Consider the following 20,352-nt stretch of genomic DNA (forward strand, 5'->3'; position numbering starts at 1 on the left):
ATTTAGGCATTAGCTGATTATTTGAATAGAAACAACATGAAAGGATATGGGGAAAAGGCAAAGGCACTAAGTCATAATGTGTATTTGGAAAGCTGGTGCAGACACGATGGGCTGAATGGCCTCCTTCTGCACCATAACACTTGTGTGATTTTGCATATTGTGCCCAAAGCAACAGTTACAATTCTGTTACTGTGATTTATAAATCACTTGTGGCACCAAAGTGAAGGTCCAGAAGGCACACAACACCCAGAATAGTTTAAATTACCTAATGGCAGTTTTGGCGACAAGATTTCCCAACAAGGATCCACTCAGGGGTCCCAGGTTACAGTAGCACATGCTGAGTGTTAACAGCTGACCGTTGTCCTTCAGTCCATGGCAGAGGCCTTCGAGCCCTTCATCAAGCAGCCTGACAATAATAAACTTGTTATTAATTTAATTAGACAGCAAACATATTTGTATGAACATTTGATTGTCAGAGGAAACAAGTGAACGTTCCGAATAGTAAATTTCATTTAATTTGACTTAAATAAATCCAGAAACAAAAATTAAGTTGAGAATAAACATTCTTCTTAATTTGCAAGCAAGTTTTATATTAAGGATCAAAATACTCCAGATTAATAACTACACTCAAATATGTACATTATAAGATGGGTTAGATAAGAGGGTCGCTTAGCCCATTCATCCTCAATATTCTATAAGAATATTATCTTTAAGAAGAATATCTTTCTATTAAGCACTAACCATTCCTTGACTGAATTTGGTGTTTTTAGCCTCAAGTCATATAACATCGCTCGGGAGATATCAGTTACAAGACAGTATTTTTAATTATCAGTTTATTCTTAGGCTGGATATATTGGACTAGAACAGTAATAGCCCCAAATCATTGTTAATAAATCAAACCCAGGAATTCAAGAGGAGCTTCTTCACCAAGAGGGTGGTTAGAATGTGGAACTTGCTACCAGTAGTTCAGGTGAATAGCAAAGATACATTCAAGGGGAAGATAGATAAGTATGCGAGGGAGAAAGGTACAGAGAGGTATGATTAGGTTTATTGAACCGGGGCGGGGGGGGGGGTGGTGGGTTGGTGGCTCCAGGACCATAAATACCAGAATGGGCCTTTTCAACCAAATGGTTTATTCCTGTGATAATTATTACAGATACACTTTGTAATAAATCAAACTTATTTCTGAAATGTATTGTTCAGCCACATTTCTGAGAATAATGATTAAATAGCTCTTGGAGCAGATAGTCCCATCTTTGAAGATGATTAATTGTGACCAAAATGAATGGTGGAGTAGGCTCGAAGGGCCAAATGGCCTATTCCATCTACTAATTTCTATATTTCTGTATAATAGAATAATAAATTGCATTTTATTTTAAAATCTCTCCAAGTGGTGAGAGTTGAAGTTAAAAGGAAAGTAATGCTTATTTATTAGTCACAAGTAGGCTTACATCAACACTGCAATGAAATTACTGTGAAAATTCCCTAATCACCTATTCGGGTACACGGAGGAAGAATTTAGCTTAGCCAATGTATCTAATCAGCATGTCTTTCTGACAGTGGGAGGAAACTGGAGCACCCAGAGGAAACCCACGCAGACACGGGGAGAATATGTAGGGCCTTTATAGACAGCAAGCCAGGCTGGGAATCAAACCCGGGATCCTGGCAGTGCTAACCACTGTGCCACCATGCTGCCCTCCTGGGATGGTAAGATAGCTTCAAGTTTGAAGCTATTATTGTTTAGTATTAACCAACAGATAACAATGTATGAAGTTAATGGTCACATAAAGAATGCCTTCAGCCATAACTCTTAGCTATTTCTTCATCTACATAAATGAGCTGGTATTTGCAGTGGTCCTAAGTGGTTCAATCATAGAAACCCTACAGTGCAAAAAGAGACCATTTAGCCTATCAAGTCTGCATCGACCACAATCCCACCCGGGCCCAACCCTCATATCCCTATACACTTACCCACTAATCCCTCTAACCTATGCATCTCAGGACACTAAGGGGCAATTTCAGCATGGCCAATCAACCTAAGCTGCACATCTTTGGACTGTGGGAGGAAACCGGAGCACCCGGAGGAAATCCATGTAGACACAAGGAGAATGTGCAAACTCCACACAGGCAGTGACCCAAGCCAAGATCGAACCCAGGTCCCTGGCGCTGTGAAGCAGCAGTGCTAACCACTGTGCTACCATGCCACCCAATGGCACTTGGAATAATGTCATTCATGTTTTCACAGATGAGCTGTTTCCATCCACCTTGCCTAATTCATGCCAAAGGCTATGAACATCTTCAAGGAGGGTATTGAAGCAGACAGTGAATCCTCAGGTAATGGTGAAATCAATACTAGTCACCAGAAATTTGCAGGGAGCAGAATCTACATCACACTGGCAGGAGGTTAAGAGATAAAAACACTTCAATAATCATTCTTGGAAATATGCAGAACAAACTGCAAGGTTTTACAACAAGCCAAGAACACATTACCTAATGATGCCCTTTCATATCCTCACCACCCACCTAGGGCCAGTTGAATGACAGTATGTACTGAACCAGACAATTAGCAATGATTATACCTACATGGTGAACTGAGATACATACCAATAGGGTCACATTGCACATCTGGATTATGTATCTGGCCTTGGTACAACTGAAAGATTTCATAATCTTCTTACCAGACAGGCATGAAACTAATATAAATCTTCTGCAAGTTGTATCAAAATATTGTCACTTAGCGTTATCAGACAGCCTACCTGCAAAGGTTGCAAGCGTAACAACTAACTTCCCTGCCTGCAAAGGTTGCAAGTGTAACAACTAACTTCCCTGCCTGCAAAGGTTGCAAGCGTACACTGACTTCCCTGCCTGCAAAGGTTGCAAGTGTAACAACTTATCTGCAGCAGCTAAACATCCATTCAGCTAATAGGAGAGCACTGGTGCCAATACATCTAATTGGCTATCTCTTTAACTGAATCTGGCTCAGAAAAATTATTTTGGACTGCTCTTGCTCTTAAGATCGCCATTGACTTCAGCTCATCTTAATTTCTCCCACTGATTTTGTTACTGTGGTTATGTGATCCACTTAGGCTCTTCAATTACTTTTGTTAAAACATGGATGGATGACCTTCCTCCAACTTCTCATCCTGTATGAAGCATCTCTACTCAGCTGAACTGGTCAGGGTGTGAGGAGACAGATAACTCACCGGGATGAGTCATCTTAGCGGGGGCCTCCAATGAGCACAGGGGCCTGAACAGAGGCACAGCCCTCCCTCCCATTTTGATTCATTGTATGCTGGTCCCACAAACAATAAGGTAGATTGAAATAAGTGGGTAGTGAAAACTCACAAGCAATAAAATACATGAATATTGCAAGTTGAGAGGCTACTTCTTTAGCCTTGGATTCAAGGGATTAGTTACCTCAGAGGACAGGGGAAGGAGCCTGTGCACTATTTGTTTTATTGGTTTATGCCAATATCCCTCATGACCAGTGGATGGGCTGCTCAATGTGTGACAGGGGAAATTTAGGGTAAGTGAGATTCTTAACATTGAACTCCATCCTGTTTGGTAGTCTCGCAGTTCCAGCAAAGATCAAACACCACTCCAGCTCATTGTATCTGTTCAAATGGATAAACACTCTCCACTGGAGCTGGGGGTGGTGAATCTTCTTGCAGCTAGTAATGAGAGTGTGTTAGCCTACTTGTTGTGGGCTGATGACATGCTTTCCTCTCCAACGGCTCGGGCAAATAAGTACTGAGCAGGGAAGTCAGGGATATATGACCAGTCCTGTGCCTAGTGGTCTAATGTAACATTCCACGTGTTTCTGAACTCAACCTCATGTAAACGGGCAAGATGACGGTCACATTTAAGAACCAGTCCTGATATCATGAGACTTTTTCAAATTATCACAATGAAATAAATGGAAATATTTAATGTTTAAACAAAATTACTCAGGCTTATCTTACCAACAATTTTATGATCTGTACACCATTTACTTACTCATTATAATCCAGAACAATGCAAGTCAATGCACTGAAACTAACAGCCTTCCCAAGCCTTTCTATTGACCATGTATCGATTCCACAATCCAATAGCTCTATTTTGGAAAATGGATATGATGTTCGCCCGCAGAGTTCCAAAACTATTGCCTGTATAATCAAAATTAACCGGGAAAAGCTGTTAACAATTACTCTAAAATGTTATTTGAAGCTCAGAGGCTAGTCAGTCTTCTTGTAATTTTATGCACTTGGCTTACGAAAACATGAAGGTTTCAGAATTCCCACAACATACCTGACCTAGGAATATTTTAATGTATTTAAAAGCATGAATATAAGATAAAGGATTCCTTTTAAGTTTAAAAAGATCAATAATTAATGCAAACACATGAAAGTGACAGGCATGGAAAGAACATCTGCTTTACTAAACCTGGCATGATGGCAAGACTACCATGATGACACTTCCTAATCTTTCTGGCATAATGTCATCTCTTGATAAGAGGCAAAAATTATGAAAAATAAAACCACACTAGAAAGTTTCTCTCTGTTCCTTTTGATGATCTGAATCAGTCCAGGAGATACACAACATATTCGTCATCTGCAAATCCGTTTACCTTGAAATGATAGAATCATCGACACAGTCAAGACCCAGCTCACGATTAGATCAATTTAGAGTTTTTCTTCTAACCTTAAACAAAATTAAGCATCTACTAACTTTTAATATAAAGGAGGCTTAGTCCCCTTTCCTTGAGCTTTTTTGGAGCATGTGGCATTCATGGCCAACAACTGTATTTTCAACTCAACAACTTCACTGTGAAACCAGCTACAATGAAATGTGTGAGAGTCAGAATGAAATCAGAAATTTACAATAAAGAAAATCAGAACTGCAGACCCAGCAAATAACATTCTTTTTGTTAACGAGCTGCTAGGGGCAGTAGAAGAGGAGGGTAAAATTTTGTCTTTTAAAAAGTATTTAGACAGTTACATGGGTAAAATGGGTATAGTGGGATATGGGCCAAATGCAGACAATTGGAGCTAACTTAGTGATTTTTTAAAAAAAAGAGTGGCATGGAAATGTTGGGCCGAAGGGTCTGTTTCCATGCTGTAAACCTCTATGACTATTTGGACATTCCCCCACCACCAAATCAAGAATTGCACGAGCCAGTGGAGAACATGTGGACTTTAACAACACCAACCACTCTAAAAACATAGAAGACGTGCAAAGACAGACAAATGATTTTCTAGATATAGAGGAAAGTTTGCTTTGATCACAATCGGCATAAAAACTCAGACTATGAGAATTATTGTTTCCCCATTCACTCTGGTGCAAATGCAACTGGACAGCCAACTGTGAATCCCATCACATCCTATCTGAGCCAAGACAAAGCTGATTGCCTTAGGTACATTTTGAAGTTAGTTTAACACGCTACAGGACGGAAGAAGATAAATCACTTAAGTATCTGGAAATATCTTTTACCTCTGAATCTCAAATCTCTGAAGCGCATTTGATAAGTGAAATTGAAATGATCTTGGCTGTACTGGAATAAATATGGTTCTCTCGATGGATTATTGGTAATCAATATTAACAATTTTATTGTTAAATAATGCAAGCTGAATTCTAGATTGAATGACACCACTAGTTTTTGTGACATAGGATGGGTAGATATGCCGTTACCATCGTCTTATCTGACTTTGTCTACAATTAGGGTGATTAACAGCACAGTTTGCAACCAAAAGCAACATCACAGCCTGGGTTTTGGCACCATTGAGATATAACCAAACCTTTCTCCCTCTGTGAATGGAAGATCATTTGTCTTTTTTTGCATTTCTTGTATATTTTCATTAATATGAAGCATGTGTCATCTGCAAAGTCATCAGGTACTCGACTGGTCCACACAGGGCCTGATTTGATGCTGGCAGAGTATCTCAATAATCATAACTGCAAAAACATACTGGGGATATTAGTAGCCTTGCCTGTCACATTGAACCAATCTATTATCTGTTTCAACTACATACTCTACCACGTAATACAGAATCTCAATGATACTAATTGCTTTCTTAAGCAATCCAAACGCTTTTTGGGAAGTGGTGACGTTTTGCCAATGCAATCAAGAGCTTTTTCAAAGCCAATGATATTCAGTACATCTCTGATAACTTTGCTTTGCTCATTGTATTTAAAAGAGCAAAGATCAAGTCAATGGAAGATCTGTTCTTGCCTTTCTGGAGTCTATCAACAATGCTCATCCTGACTCTGTTGAGAACAATGTTACAGGAAGGTTTGCTAGGACAGGGGCAATGAAAATCTGGCAAAATACTCCTGAAGCTAGGTCAGATCAAAACTGCAATTGATAGATTTTGTTAGGCTAGGGGATTAAAGGACATGGAACGAAACTGGGAATATGGAATTAAGATCCAGGTCAACTATGATTGGACAGCAGAAAGACTGGAGAGGCTGTGTAGCCTAATCCCATTGCTATGAGAATAATATCACCTCCAACAAACAATCCTGTGCTTTCTCTTTGTAAGCTTGACAATTATTCCCTTAGTCCAAACTTTTGTTGTTTTTTTCCATTCCAGTGAATGTAATCAGATTTTCACCTCCAGATTCCTTGAGTAATTTTGCACAACTCTGTGTGTGACTTGTTCTTTGTTAGCTGTGACTGATTCAGTACCATGTTAATTTTTTTAAAACTAAATTTCAGAAGAATTAGCTATTTACTTTCATGCATGAGTTGATCTTGCAAAATTAAACACAAGCTACACAAGTGCTGGGCAATGACCATCTCCAACATGTGAAAATCTAACCATCTACCCTTGACATTTAATGGTGTTACCATTGCTGAATCCCCCAGTATCAGCATCAAGGGGATTACCACTGAACTGGATCAGACATATAAATATTGTGGCTACCAGAGCAGCTCAGAAGCTGCAGTGAAGAACTCACCTCCTGACTCCCCAAGAGGTTACCCACTATGTACATAGAATCCTACAGTGCAGAAGGAGGCCATTCGGCCCATCAAGTCTGCACCGACCATAATCCCACCCAGGCCGTATCCCCACAACTCGATGCATTTACCCTACCTAGTCACTTTGACACATAGAGTCAATTTAGCATGGCCAATCCACCTAACCTGCACATCTCTGGACTGTGGGAGGAAACTGGAGCACCCAGGTGAAACGACGCAGACACAGGAAGAACGTTCAAACTCCACACAGTCACCCAAGCCGAGAATCGAACCCAAGTCTCTGGTGTTGTGAGGCTGCAGTGCTAACCACTGTGCCACCATGCCACCGTAATGGCACTGATCAGGAATGTGTATACTGTCCACTTGCTCAGATTGTGCAGCTCCTATAACAATCAAAAAGCTCAACACTGTCCAAGACAAAGCAGCCCACTTTATCGACCACCCATTCACCAGCTTAAACATTCACTCCCTCCAACCTAGATGCATGGTGGCAGCAGTGTGTACCAACCACAACTCACTAAGGCTCCTCTAACATAACTTTCCAATCCCGCAGTCAATGTCATCTAGAAAGATAAGGACAGCAGATGCATCTGAACACCACTACCTGAAAGTCCCACATCATTCCTAACTTGCGGCTATAGCACTGTTTCCCCCATCTTCACATGGTCAGAATTCGTACATTTTGGCCTAAATTACTGATAAAACTGTGAAAGGTAAACACTTCTTCAAATCATTTTTGAGAATTATTACAGGCAATGATGGTGATATTGGTGGAAGTTCATGCCTTATTGAATCATTTGGTAATAACTATCCCCATCCCAGGGGCATTACAGTGGTTAGAACTGCTGCTTCAGAGCACCAAGGATCAGGGTTCGATTCCTGACTTGGGTTACTATCTGTGTGGACTTTCACATTCTCACCTTGTCTGTGTGGGTTTCCTCCAGGTGCTCTGGTTTCCTACCACAGTCTAAAAGATGTGACAGTCAGATGCATTGACCATGCTAAATTCTCCTTCAGTGTACCCGAACAGGCACTGGAGTGAGGTGCCTAAGGGATTTTCACAGTGATCTCATTGCAGTGTTAATATAAACCTTCTTGTGACACCAAGAAATAAACTTTAAACTTACTCCACCAACACTGACAGGTGGGAAATCTAGAGTAGAGCAAGAAGATTTTTTGCCCTGTCAGGAGATAATTAAAAGATTAAGAACCAAATTTTCCAGTCCCACATGCCCCAAGACAGGAAATTCCTGCCCGAGGTCAACGAACCTTTCAACGGTCCATCAAATTTTCCATCCTACCCGCAAGAATTGCTGTGGCAGGCGGGACTGGAAAATTCACCCTTAAATTTTCTTTAAAAATAAAAAACATACCAAGACTTCCCTCAATGCCAAGATCACACTGTTCAGTATCCAGTCACACCTATGATGCTGTTACCTCCATGTCTATCGAATTAATATGTATTCTCCCCACCAAGCCCCCACAAACCAGTGTCTTCAATACATTGGCGAATAATAGTTTGTGTTGTGGAGGTTATCTTTGTGAAAATAGTAGTGCTTGTAGGTAGGTGATTGATTATTTTTACTCTTCTGCATTAAGTATAATTGGGAAAGACTGGGCTCGTTGGGCCGAAGGGCCTGTTTCCTGTGCTGTGTTGTTCTTTGTTCTTTGAAAGTGGGTGTGAGGGGCCAGGAGGAGTTATCATCTTGGGAGCAGTGCCCCTGGTGTTCATAGGGAGCTCCCAAATGATAGCCCTGACCTTCTTTCCCGCCTTTCAAGCCAAGTTTTAAAGTTTATTTGTTAGTCACAAGTAGGCTTACATTAACATTGCAATGAAGTTATGGTGAAAATCCCCTAATTGCCACACTCCAGTGCCTGTTCGGGTACACTGAGGGAGAAATGAGCATGGCCAATGCATCTAACTTTCAGACTATGGGAGGTAACTGAAGCATTTGGAGGAAACCTGAGCATTTGGAGGAAACCCAGACAGCCACGGGGAGAACGTGCAGACTCCACACAGACAGTGACCCAGACCAGGAATCGAACCCAGGTCCCCGGTGCTGTGAGGCAGCAGTGCTAACTATGGTGGTTAGCACTGCTGCCACTCCCATCTGCGGGCCCATGTCAACTGTCTCATGGCAAGGGCAGCATATTATTGGCATCAATTGGCTTGGTAACAAACTCAATTGACCCACTAATTATTTATTTAAAATGGCACTGGGGGACAGCTCAAGGTAAGACGGGAAGGTAGTGGGCTTGTCATCCCTCCTAATTTACATGCCGCCTCCCACCCCCCCACCGTGAAAACACACCTGGCCCGGGGGGAGGGAGGTGGTGTAAAATCCAGCATATGATCTACAAAGGCTGAAACAGCCGTTAATATGAATAAGGTTACTTACTAAATTTGCTACATCTTGGTTGTTAAGAGCAATGTGCCAGACACACAATTCTTTTCCGTACATGTAACGTTCATCTCTGATTGTCATCAGCAATGGTTTCAGCTGTACTGGTGGCAAATCATTGGCAGCTGTCTCAGGGGGTGCAAGTATGAACTAGAAAGTGAGCAGAAAGAATCATACAACAACATCCACTACTCCAGCTAACACTTAACCCAAATTTCACTTACATTAATGTAAAGCATAAGAACATAAGAACATAAGAAATAGGAGCAGGAGTAGGCCATCTAGCCCTTCGAGCCTGCCCCGCCATTCAATAAGATCATGGCTGATCTGTCGTGGCTCAGCTCCACTTTCCCGCCCTCTCCCCATAACCCTTAATCCCCTTGCCTATCAAAAACCTATCAACCCACGTCTTAAATATATTTAGCGAGGCAGCCTCCACCACTTCAACGGGCAGAGAATTCCAGAGATTCACCACCCTTTGAGTGAAGAAGTTCCCCCTCAACTCCGTTCTAAACCGCCCCCCCTTTATCTTGAGGCTGTGCCCCCTAGTCCTACTGTCCTTTCTGAGCAGGAAGAGCCTCTCCACCTCTATCCTATCCATCCCATTCATCATCTTATATGTCTCAATGAGATCTCCCCTCATTCTTCTAAACTCTAACGAGTACAAGCCTAGTTTATTCAGCCTCTCCTCATAGCTCAACCCCCTCAACTCCAGCATCAGCCTAGTAAACCTCCTCTGCACTCCCTCCAAGGCCAAAATATCCTTGCGTAAGTGCGGCGACCAAAACTGCACACAGTACTCCAGCTGTGGCCTCACCAGTGCCCTGTACAGTTGCAACAAGACCTCCCTACTTTTATATTCAATCCCCCTCGCTATGAAGGCCAGCATCCCATTAGCCTTCCTGACCACCTGCTGCACCTGCAGGCTGGGTTTTTGCGACTCATGCACAAGGACCCCGAGGTCCCTCTGCACTGTCGCATGCTGCAGTTTTTCGCCATGTAAGTAATAGTCCTTCCTACCATTATTCCTACCAAAGTGGACAACTTCACACTTGCCAACATTAAATTCCATTTGCCAGTTCCTGGCCCATTCGCCCAGCCTATCTAGATCCTTCTGTAGACTCTCCACACTCTCCACACAATTTGGCGTTCCACCAATCTTGGTGTCATCAGCAAATTTCGACACCATACACTCGGATCCCTCCTCCAGATCATCTATATAAATGGTAAATAGCTGAGGCCCCAGCACCGACCCCTGGGGCACTCCACTAGTCACCAACCGCCAATCCGAATAGGACCCATTGACCCCCACTCTCTGCCTCCTATTTGACAGCCAATCCTCTATCCACGCTAACACCCTACCCCCAACTCCATGCCCCCTTACCTTCTGCAATAACCTCTTGTGCGGCACCTTATCAAACGCCTTCTGAAAATCAAGAAACACCACATCCACCGGCTCTCCTCTATCCACTGCCCTCGACACATCCTCATAGAACTCCAATAAATTCGTCAGACACGACTTCCCCTTAACGAAACCATGCTGTGTCTGCTCTATCAAACAATTCTCCTCAAGATGCCTCGCTATTCTCGCCTTGATCACGGATTTTAAATTTGCCTGCAAAGGCAAATTTAATTAAGCAAAACATTTTTTTGTCATCTACTTTTATCTTCTTACAATTAACCTTTTTTCCCTCGATGCTCATTTTGAATATATTTCAAGAAAACATTTGGGCAGCACAGTGGCACAGTGGTTGGCACTGTTGCCTCACGGCGCCAGGGACCCAGAGTTGATTTCTGGCTTGGGTCATCGCCTATGGATAAAGGCGACCTTCTGGTCAAACTGGGTTGTCTACCAGACATAGGGGAACCTTAACCCCTTATTTGGGAGGGAGGTGTGTGTCCTACGTGCCCCAGCACCTACAGATGTGGTCATTGCAGACACACCCAGAGACTGATGTGGCAGCACCCGATTGGACTTTATCGATCAGGGTGATCAAGTCCTGATTGATTGATAGGCAATGGCCAAAAGGGCCGTGAAACCCAATGGGGCATAAAGGATGCCACGCAACCAAGAATCCCCCTCTCTCTGACCCCACAAACAAGCTACATCAACAGTGACCATCGCCAGCAACAACCAGCACGACAAAAACCACCACACCCGAGAAGGCTGGGAGCAAGGGGAGGGTGGCCCTTGGGTACTGCTAGTCTGGCCCCCTGGCAGTCCCCAGCAGACAGTGCCAGGGGTGCTGTCCAAAGGGTAGGAAAGGGGACTCCACTGCCAGTCTGTAGGTGATCAGTGAGGTGGGGGGTTGGGGGTGGGGGGGAGATAGTGGTGATGCATGCGATATTTCCGGGAATGGTGGGGCTCATGGTTGACTGCAGGACCCCGCAATAGTGGGGGGTGGGGCTGAGTTAAGGCCAGCTGCTGCTTAGAGGCCTGACAGGTCTCCCTCTCTCAGACCTGTCAGGCCTCTGCTGGTTGCCATTGCACATGTGTAGCCACAGAGATCTGAACATGTGCAATGGTGCTCTCTGCTGTTACAGCAGGCTTGCTGGCAATTTAAGCCCCACCCACACTTGCCTGCACTGAATGGATAATAATTTTATAAAATGGAGCCAGTGATATGAATGGGACATTAGGGAAGTTGTCTTGGACCTTACCATTAAGATAGCTGTGCTCTATGGAAATATACAAGGCCCGCTATGGTAACCAAAATGAATGGCAGTGCCATTCTAACTTGGGTAGATTGCAAGGTAATAAATTAATCAGCTCCTATATATTTGAAAGTTTTGAGCCCTTCTCTCCATCTCAAGAGGATCTCCTTGATTTAGAATCCCTAAAGTACGGAAAGAGGCCATTCAGCCCATCGAGTCTGTACCAGCCACAATCCCACCTATGGGTCAGAAATTCTCCTGTTTTCCTGCCTACCCTGGACTTGTAATTGTTTTGGTGAGATTGACCCCTACATCGTTTTGAAGGATTACATAGTACAATGAATAAATGGCAAGGACTACAAAAGACCATTGCTGACAACATTTTAAAATGCTGGTTTGTATAGGTGCCATGATAGCACAGTGGTTAGCACCGCTGCCTCTCAGTGCTAGGGATCCGGGTTCAATTCCAGCCTTGGGTGAATGTCTGTGTAGAGTTTGCACTTTCTCCCCATGTTTGTGTGGGTTTCCTCCCACAATCCAAAGATGTGCAGATTAGGTTGATTGGCCATTCTAAAATTGACCCTAGCGTCAGGTGGATTAGCAGGGGTAAATGTATGGGATTACGCGAATAGGAGCTGGGTAGGATTGTGGTCAGTACAGATTTGATGGGCCAAATGGTCTCCTTCTGTACTGTAGGAATTCTAAATCCAGAAGTTCCCCTTGAGATGGAGAGAATTGCTCAAAACTTTCAAATATGTAGGAGCTGATTAATTTATCAACTTGCCTTGCAAACTACCCAAGTTAGAATGTTAGTGCCATTCATTTTGGTTACCATAGCTGGCCATATACATTTCCATAGAACACAGCCATCTTATTGGTAAGGTCCAAGACAACTTGTCTAATGTCGTATTCATATCACTGGCTCTATTTTATAAAATTGTGAATGAATTCTTCCCATTGGTTGTTTAAAAATCTTGATGCTATTTCAGGCTTTTGCCATTGCTATGGAATGGACTTATTGGGTAACAAGAGCATTTTCTAGTTGGATGTGGAAACCTCTGGGTTTCTGCTACAAATATATCTCCTGCACAAAGGCAGACCTGCTGGATAAAGGCAGTAAGTTTACATTTAATTAAAATATTTGAGGTGGTTCTCCAACTCAGAAGCAAAGAGACATCCCTTCTGGCGCAGTTTGAGTTACTTTGGGTGTAGACACTTGGTACTTCGCTTGTACAGGTGTCGGAAATTGATGAACAAAGCAGTATGGTAACCACACAAGAAGTAGGAGAAAATGAATGAGATGTTGACCGGGTTGGGCAGTAGAATACTACATCTTCCTGCGATAATGAAACATAGAAAATAGGTACAGGAATAGGCCATTTGGCCCTTTGAGCTTGCACCACCATTCAACATGATCATGGCTGTTCATACATTTTCAGTATCACACTCCTGCTTTCTCTCCATACCCCTTGGTCCCTTTAGCCACAAGGGCCATGGCCAGCTCCCTCTTGAACATATTTAATGAACTGGCTCCAACAGCTTTCTGTGGTAGAGAATTCCACAGGTTTGCAATTCTGAGTGAAGAAGTTTTTCCTCATCTCAATCCTGAATGGCTTACCCTTCATTCTTAGGCACAAGAAGGAAATACTTGACTAGCATTTTTTTAAAATAGAAATATTCATTGCCATCTTCATTTTTGTGTGGTTGTTTACAGTAATTACTGCAGCCTCAAAAACCAGTGAATTAAATGTTACAAGTGACCCATTTTTGGTTTCCTGTCACATAGAAGACTTTACGTAAGATTTTCCCAGTTCTTTGTTATAAAAAGAACACCCTCTGGGCTTCAGTTCTGCCATATGTTTTGCATTTTACTCAAGGTTTGGAAAACAAGTAGATGTTTTGTTTCCAGACGCACTGAACATGTCAAGCATTGTTACATATACCAACTTTCTGCATTCAAACATTGGAATTTGCTGTGCAGCCAAATTTACATATGCAACATGTTCTGCTGCTCTGTTACATCAAGGTTGATCTGTGTCTCACCGTCACCTTGGTCCCATAGCATTTTGTACCTTTGCATCACAAAAAAAAATCCATCAATCCCAATTTTGAAATGTTTAATTGATCCAGCCTCAACCCTTAGGAGAAGGGAACAAAAGGGGGAGTTTTCCAGAGGGGGTGACAAATAAATACAGGAACAAGGGTACATGATGTTGTTATTTTAATGATATAATACCTTGGGCTTATTTACTGTAGAAAATGCAAGGCATCAATCACTCATACGGGATTGGGGAAACCTGTTATGGATTCACTTATTAAGACTAGGCACATGAAAACAGTGAAACATAGCTCTGATGTTTTTAAGTTTATGCCTCTGTGCATGTGTTCTTCTCAAAGAAGAAGTGAAACAAAGACTGGATCACATGACATTTCCCTTTTAGTGTTGTCAAACTGATATCCCTTAAAGGCATATTACAAGAAGAGATTGACCATTAACTTCCATTCGCTATTGTAAAACCACAGCAGTATGAAGGTTTTCTATGAAGGATAGGAGAATCGTAGAATCATTACAGTGCCACCCAGGCCCTATCCCCATAACCCCATGTATTTACCCTGATACTAAGCGGCGAACTAACCCACACATCTTTGTGTGGGATGAAATCGGAGCACCCAGAGGAAACCCACGCAGACAAGGAGAGGACATGCAAACTCCACACAGACAGACAATCACCTGCAGCTGGACTTGAACCCGGTCCCTGGCGCTGTGAGCCAGCAGTGCTAACCACTCTGCCACCCCAAGAGATGTTGAGGTTCAACATTTCCTGTGGAGTCCCTTCATGCTAACTTTGCAATATATAGTATGCCCCATTAGTCATGTTGTCAAGTCATATTTTAGTAATCAACCCCGCAAAAGTTAAATATCTTATGGGATATAAGACACTGTCTCCATTTAAGAATTTCCCTGCTTTGCTAGGGTAGGTACAATTGGCAATTAAGTTCTATACTCTTTGCTCCACATCCTGAGGATAAGACAGCAGTTGAAACAAATGGTAGTTTTGTGAAAAATATAGCTCCAAGATGGTTTTGGGGGCAAATTGGACTGAGAAATGGGATTACCTCTGTGGCCCTTGCCAACTAGTATCCCTCCCAACATCAAGTTGATTGGAAAGAACCCGGCCTAGACCAAACAGTCAACTGCAGCAGTGCAAAGAGGTTAATTTGTTTTATGTGTGAGATTTCCCTGCAGATTTAAGGTGCAAGGGGCAAGGCTCAAAAGGAAATGTATGAGGCAAGGTTTTTTTTACATAGAGGGTGATGGGTGCTTGGAACTCACTGCTGTGGGAGATAGTGGAAGCAGACATGATAGTGACTTATATGGGCCGTCTGGACAAATACATGAATAGGATGGGAATAGAGGGATACAGTCCCCGGAAGGGTAGGGAGTTTTAGTTCAGTCGGGCACCATGGTCGGTGCAGGCTTAGAGGGCTGAAGGGTTTGTTCCCGTGCTGTAATTTTCTTTGTTCTTTGCATTTCTTTTCTGCAAGAGTTCAGTCACAATTTCACCAGAGAAAGTCAGAGATTTCAAACTCGATTTCTTCCAAGAGAGAATCCTTTCAAACTAAATCTTAAAAGGACTGGTTAAAGTAAGTGACTGTTAGTAATTTAAAGTGTGTTTTACAGTGCCAGAAATTATGGTGGATGGGTGGGGATATGTGTGTGTGTGTGTATGCGTGTATGTATGTTACTGCATGTTTGGGGAATGGGTGTTTGTTGTATTTATATAACAGATAAACGTCTGTCCTTTTTTAAACTTGAGTTTACAAGAAATCGTGTTTGTGTCTGTTCTTTAACATTGCAGCACAATAAGAATGAAAATATTCCTTTTCAAAATTACATCATGTGGCAGTCAGTGAAGAGATGAGGAAAAGGGGCAAAAGTTATTCCACCACCCCTCCCCGTCTGTAATGATTCTAATTTTCAAGTATGAGGGTAATGTACCCAAAGCTTATGAACATTTTTATCCCTAAATCTCCATGATACGAAATGTCCACAATGCACATTTCCCCAAACATTCACAGCTCCTAAATGTGGCAGGACAGTGCAATTGAAGACAAAGAGGATTTTCATTCATGGACATAGGCATCGCTGGCTGGCCAGCATTTATTGCCCATCCCTAGTTGCCCTTGAGAAGGTGATGGTGAGCTCCCTTCTTGTCAGGTGATGAACCTTCCAGGAATACATTCAACTCAACTCTGTAATACTGCCTACCTTCATTCACTTGTTCCCCATCAACTACTCAGATTTATACTCAGAACATCCAAAATCTCCAAATTAGCGAGTGACACAAAACTGTGTGGGAGGGTGAGCTGTGAGGAGGGTGCAGAGATAGTTCTGTGAGATTTGGACAGGCTGAATGAGTGGGCAAATGCTCAAAAGGGCCGAATGGCCTACTCCTGCTCTATTTTCTATGTTTCTATCCCTCCCAGAATAGTCTCTTTCTCCTCAATCACTCACTACCCCAAAATTTTCATCTGCCAACCTGAATTCTCAGTATCCCGCATCCTCCTTACACAAAATTCCAATCTCCTAAATACTCTCCATCCCCTCAACTGCACATTGGCCCTCCGTGATTCTTTAGTACACATTCTTACACTCAAATTGCATCACAATCCCAAATCGTTATTACTTTCTTCCAAACACCTTCTATACTTATTCCAAACAACTCAATTTCTCCACCTGTTGAGCATCTCGTACACAGCTTTCCAAGTTTTTGAAAACACAGCATCACTCTTGGAAGCAACATACTCACTCACACTGTAGGCTTTAGAACACTATCCTTGGGAAATACCATCGGTGCGATTCTCCGAGCTTGCTGCACTGCTCTAGGAGAAGCAGCCAGAAATCAAGAGCTGAATTCAATATGCCAATCTGAATTTTATTATCGTTCCCGGGCCTGGGACTGAAGTTTCTGCTAACATCTCCGCTCCAGCGGGCTTAACACTGCTACCCACTAACAGCGAACAAGCAGCCGACCCTGCTGGAGTGAAGAGAGGACAGTGAGGCCCCCCCCAGGAGGTCGGGGGTAAGGCCAAACGGGCCACCTAAAATGGCAATTTGTAAAGTACTCCAGGACAATTGGGCAAGTTCTAAAACAGCAGGCTGCAGCCTAAAAGATAAACAGGCTGTAGCTCAGGTGACTAAATAGACAGGATATGGGCCATCTCCAGGATGAAGGGGACCTTTTGGTCAAACTGGGTTGTCTACCAGACATAGGGGCACCTTAACCCCTTATTTGGGAGGGAGGTGTGCGTCCTACGTGCCCCAGCACCTACAGACGTGGTCATTGCAGACACACCCAGAGACTGATGTGGCAGCACCCGATTGGACTTTATCGATCAGAGTGATCAAGTCCTGATTGATCGATAGGCAATGGCCAAAAGGGGCGTGAAAACCAATGGGGCATAAAGGATGCCACGCAACCAAGAATCCCTCTCTCTCTGACCCCACAAACAAGCTACATCAACAGTGACCATCGCCAGCAACAACCAGCATGACAAAAGCCACCACACCTGAGAAGGAAGGAAGACCAGAGTAAGAGCGTCAGAACAGACACGCAGAGGACTACAGAGACCAGGCACGTATAAAGGCCAGTATCTGCCTGGATACTTGCCAGTCACACAAAGTTAAGTCAAGGTTAGTATTGGACTTGAACTTTAGTATTTCTGTGAGATAACTTATTGTTGGTTGGGTGGGTGATTATTGATTGTGTGTTTAAATAAACATTGTTGTGCTAACAAGAAGGCTACTTGTAATTCTTTGTCCACCGTATAAGGGTTAAAACAGATTGTGCGGCAGACAAAACAGGGGGCAATGCCAGCCTGGCCCTCTCAGTGCCAAGAGGATAGGGCAAGAGAGGGGCTGCCCCTCTGCATTCAGGATCGCGAGCAGAGGGAGGGAGGACAGCGATTGGGGCTGCCAGGAGGGGGAATTAAAATCTGGAAATCGAGGCTGGCCAGGGCATAGGGCATTAGGGCTTGCCCGAGGTGGTCTGGGAAACCAATGATCAGGAGAATTGGGGGGGGGGGGGGGGGGGGGGTGGTGGTGGTGGTGGTGGTGGTGTTCAGGAGGCCACTGATCGGAAGGCCGGCAATGCGGGGCCACTGTGCATGGACTGATCTCGGTGCTCACAGATCGGTGTGTGTGCAGTGGCCCGTTCAGTGCTATGCTACTGGCCTCTCCAGTGGGAATAGGGCCCACCCACTGATTTTAAGAGGGAGTCACGCTGGGGCATTCTGTGATCAGAACGTGGGCGACTCTAAAACTCCTGCTTAAAAAAAAGATTGGCAGGAGTTACTTCCATTTTCACGCGAATTGGGGATTTGGAATTTCTTTGGGAGAATCTTGGCCCTCTATCCTAAAACTTGTCATTAACAGCCTTATAGATCAGCTGATGTTAGATTTTAAAAAATGTACGCCAACACTCCGTTATTACATAAAAAACTAAATACTGCTGACAGCACAAATTTGAAATAAGCTGTGTTAACACCGGGAAGACTCAGCAGGTCAGGCAGATTCTGACATGAAAGCAAAGAAAATAAACAATTCAGGTTGAATTTTCTGGACCTGCTAAGATTGCAACAAAGATGGACAGGCCCTGAAAATATTGGTGTTGGCCCCACGACAATTTCCCAAGCCCATTTCCAACGCCAGTCAAGGTGAGTTCGGATCAGTAGAGTTACCTGCCTCCACAAGGCAGGTAGCCAATTAGACTCATTAAGAGCCCTGTTAATGAAGAATAAAGGAGGTTGGCTGGGGTTTTCCAGTCAATCTCCAGTTTTCTGACAGGACGGTCGGGCAGCTTGACTGCCTGAAGGAGGGCAATCAATGGCAGGCTGGGTTTGGCAGTGTTTCAGGCAGGACAGGTCCTCCCAGGCCTACCTGGGTAGTAGGGGGGGGGGGGCAGACAAAAGGTTGCCCTGCAGAGGGATTCACCCCCAGCCCCCTAACCTGTCTTCCACTTTGGCTGCCTTTTCTCTCTTTAATGACATTGTTTTAACAAGTTGGTGAGAAGGTGCCTCCAAGGCCTCCTTGTTAAAGTGCCCTCTGACTTATCATCTATTTGAGGCTGTTTGCTCTGTTGAAGCTGGAAGGTCTCTGATTGGCCCTCTATCCTGGAAAGCCCACTTACCACCCTTAATTGGGACCTTCCCTGTTGCCCCAATCAAAATCTAACTCTTGTTCCTTGAGTGTGGGTTCAGAACCTGAAATAAGTCCCTACTCCCATTACCTATCTCCAAAAGGAAATTCCACACCTTCAGCTCTTATGACCCTTCATGTGAGGAAGGGTCACAATATTTGAAACTGTAACTATTTTAACTTTCCCTGCAGATGCTATTATTTTTTTGTCTGACTTCAGATAGCATACTTGATAAAACAATCTTAAACTGCTATGTACATCTCAACCGCAGCCACAAACCAGCAGGGATATTGGAGTCTCCAGAGCTTCCTGACTAATAAGGAGATTGTAAAATAACAAAGTTACCTTGGTTAGGATTTCTTCATTTTCAATGCATTTCTGCAGGTTTTGTACAAGCATTGAACTGACTGCACTGAAAGCCTGAGCACAATGCCGCTCGTAATGTTTCAAAAACTTCTGAACGATGGCTGAAGCGTCTTGTTGCTTTCCCTTCTTATTCTTCTTCTTCTTCAGTTTCCCCATCTTCCTTGTTCCTCCCAAGGCTGCACTGTGAAGCAACACAAGAGGAACAACTTACTGCTTGATTCAGCTAAGTGTACTTTACTCGTCTGAAATTAAAACCATTTCAATGTGACAGGTATAATGAATACCATGAAAACTAGCTTAGTTTATCTTAGTGGCAAAAGAAATCAGTCCTGATAAAGTGTGTATAGCAGTTAAAGCAGACAAGTTTAATGTCTGCAAATTAAAAAGGGAGCAATTACCAAACTAAACCATTTACTTCTGTCGCACCTTGATTTATTTCTCCTTTGATTTAATTCCCCTGGTTTTTCACAACACCCAGTGATGGTATCTTCGTTGAACACAATACCACTTTTCCTTAGAGCTACTGTTAACAGTCACAAAGCTGTGCCGCATGATTAGGTTTTATATCACTCTACCCTGGAAACAGACATAAACACAGTAAGAAGTCTGACAACACCAGGTTCATAAACACAGAGCACAGCCAATACTGTACAATGAATTTTCACATGCTAGGAGAATTCAACGTAAACTGATTAACATTTTTGGTATGTCTCTTGGACTCGCTACATAAATAATAGGTAAACCCCCAGAACAATTTAATTTTGACTGTAGC

At 43.2% G+C, this 20,352-nt stretch overlaps 1 protein-coding gene across 1 annotated transcript in view; it reads right to left on the reverse strand.

The window, feature by feature from the left end:
* LOC145341261 (uncharacterized) overlaps positions 1-20,139 on the reverse strand; it is a 45,413-nt gene extending 25,274 nt beyond the window's left edge. Inside the window, exons 1-6 of the mRNA XM_080186187.1 lie at positions 20,007-20,139; positions 19,560-19,761; positions 9,358-9,510; positions 8,086-8,139; positions 3,997-4,145; positions 266-406 (exon numbers count right to left, since the gene is read on the reverse strand). Coding sequence (XP_080042313.1) covers positions 266-406; positions 3,997-4,145; positions 8,086-8,139; positions 9,358-9,510; positions 19,560-19,736 — 674 coding nt within the window. The 5' untranslated portion in view covers positions 19,737-19,761; positions 20,007-20,139. The remainder of the gene's footprint in view (positions 1-265; positions 407-3,996; positions 4,146-8,085; positions 8,140-9,357; positions 9,511-19,559; positions 19,762-20,006) is intronic.
* Positions 20,140-20,352: the final 213 nt, after the last annotated feature.

This window comes from Carcharhinus amblyrhynchos, chromosome 3, assembly GCF_965287045.1.
Source record: "Carcharhinus amblyrhynchos chromosome 3, sCarAmb.v2.hapA, whole genome shotgun sequence".
Taxonomy (NCBI): Eukaryota; Metazoa; Chordata; class Chondrichthyes; order Carcharhiniformes; family Carcharhinidae; genus Carcharhinus; species Carcharhinus amblyrhynchos.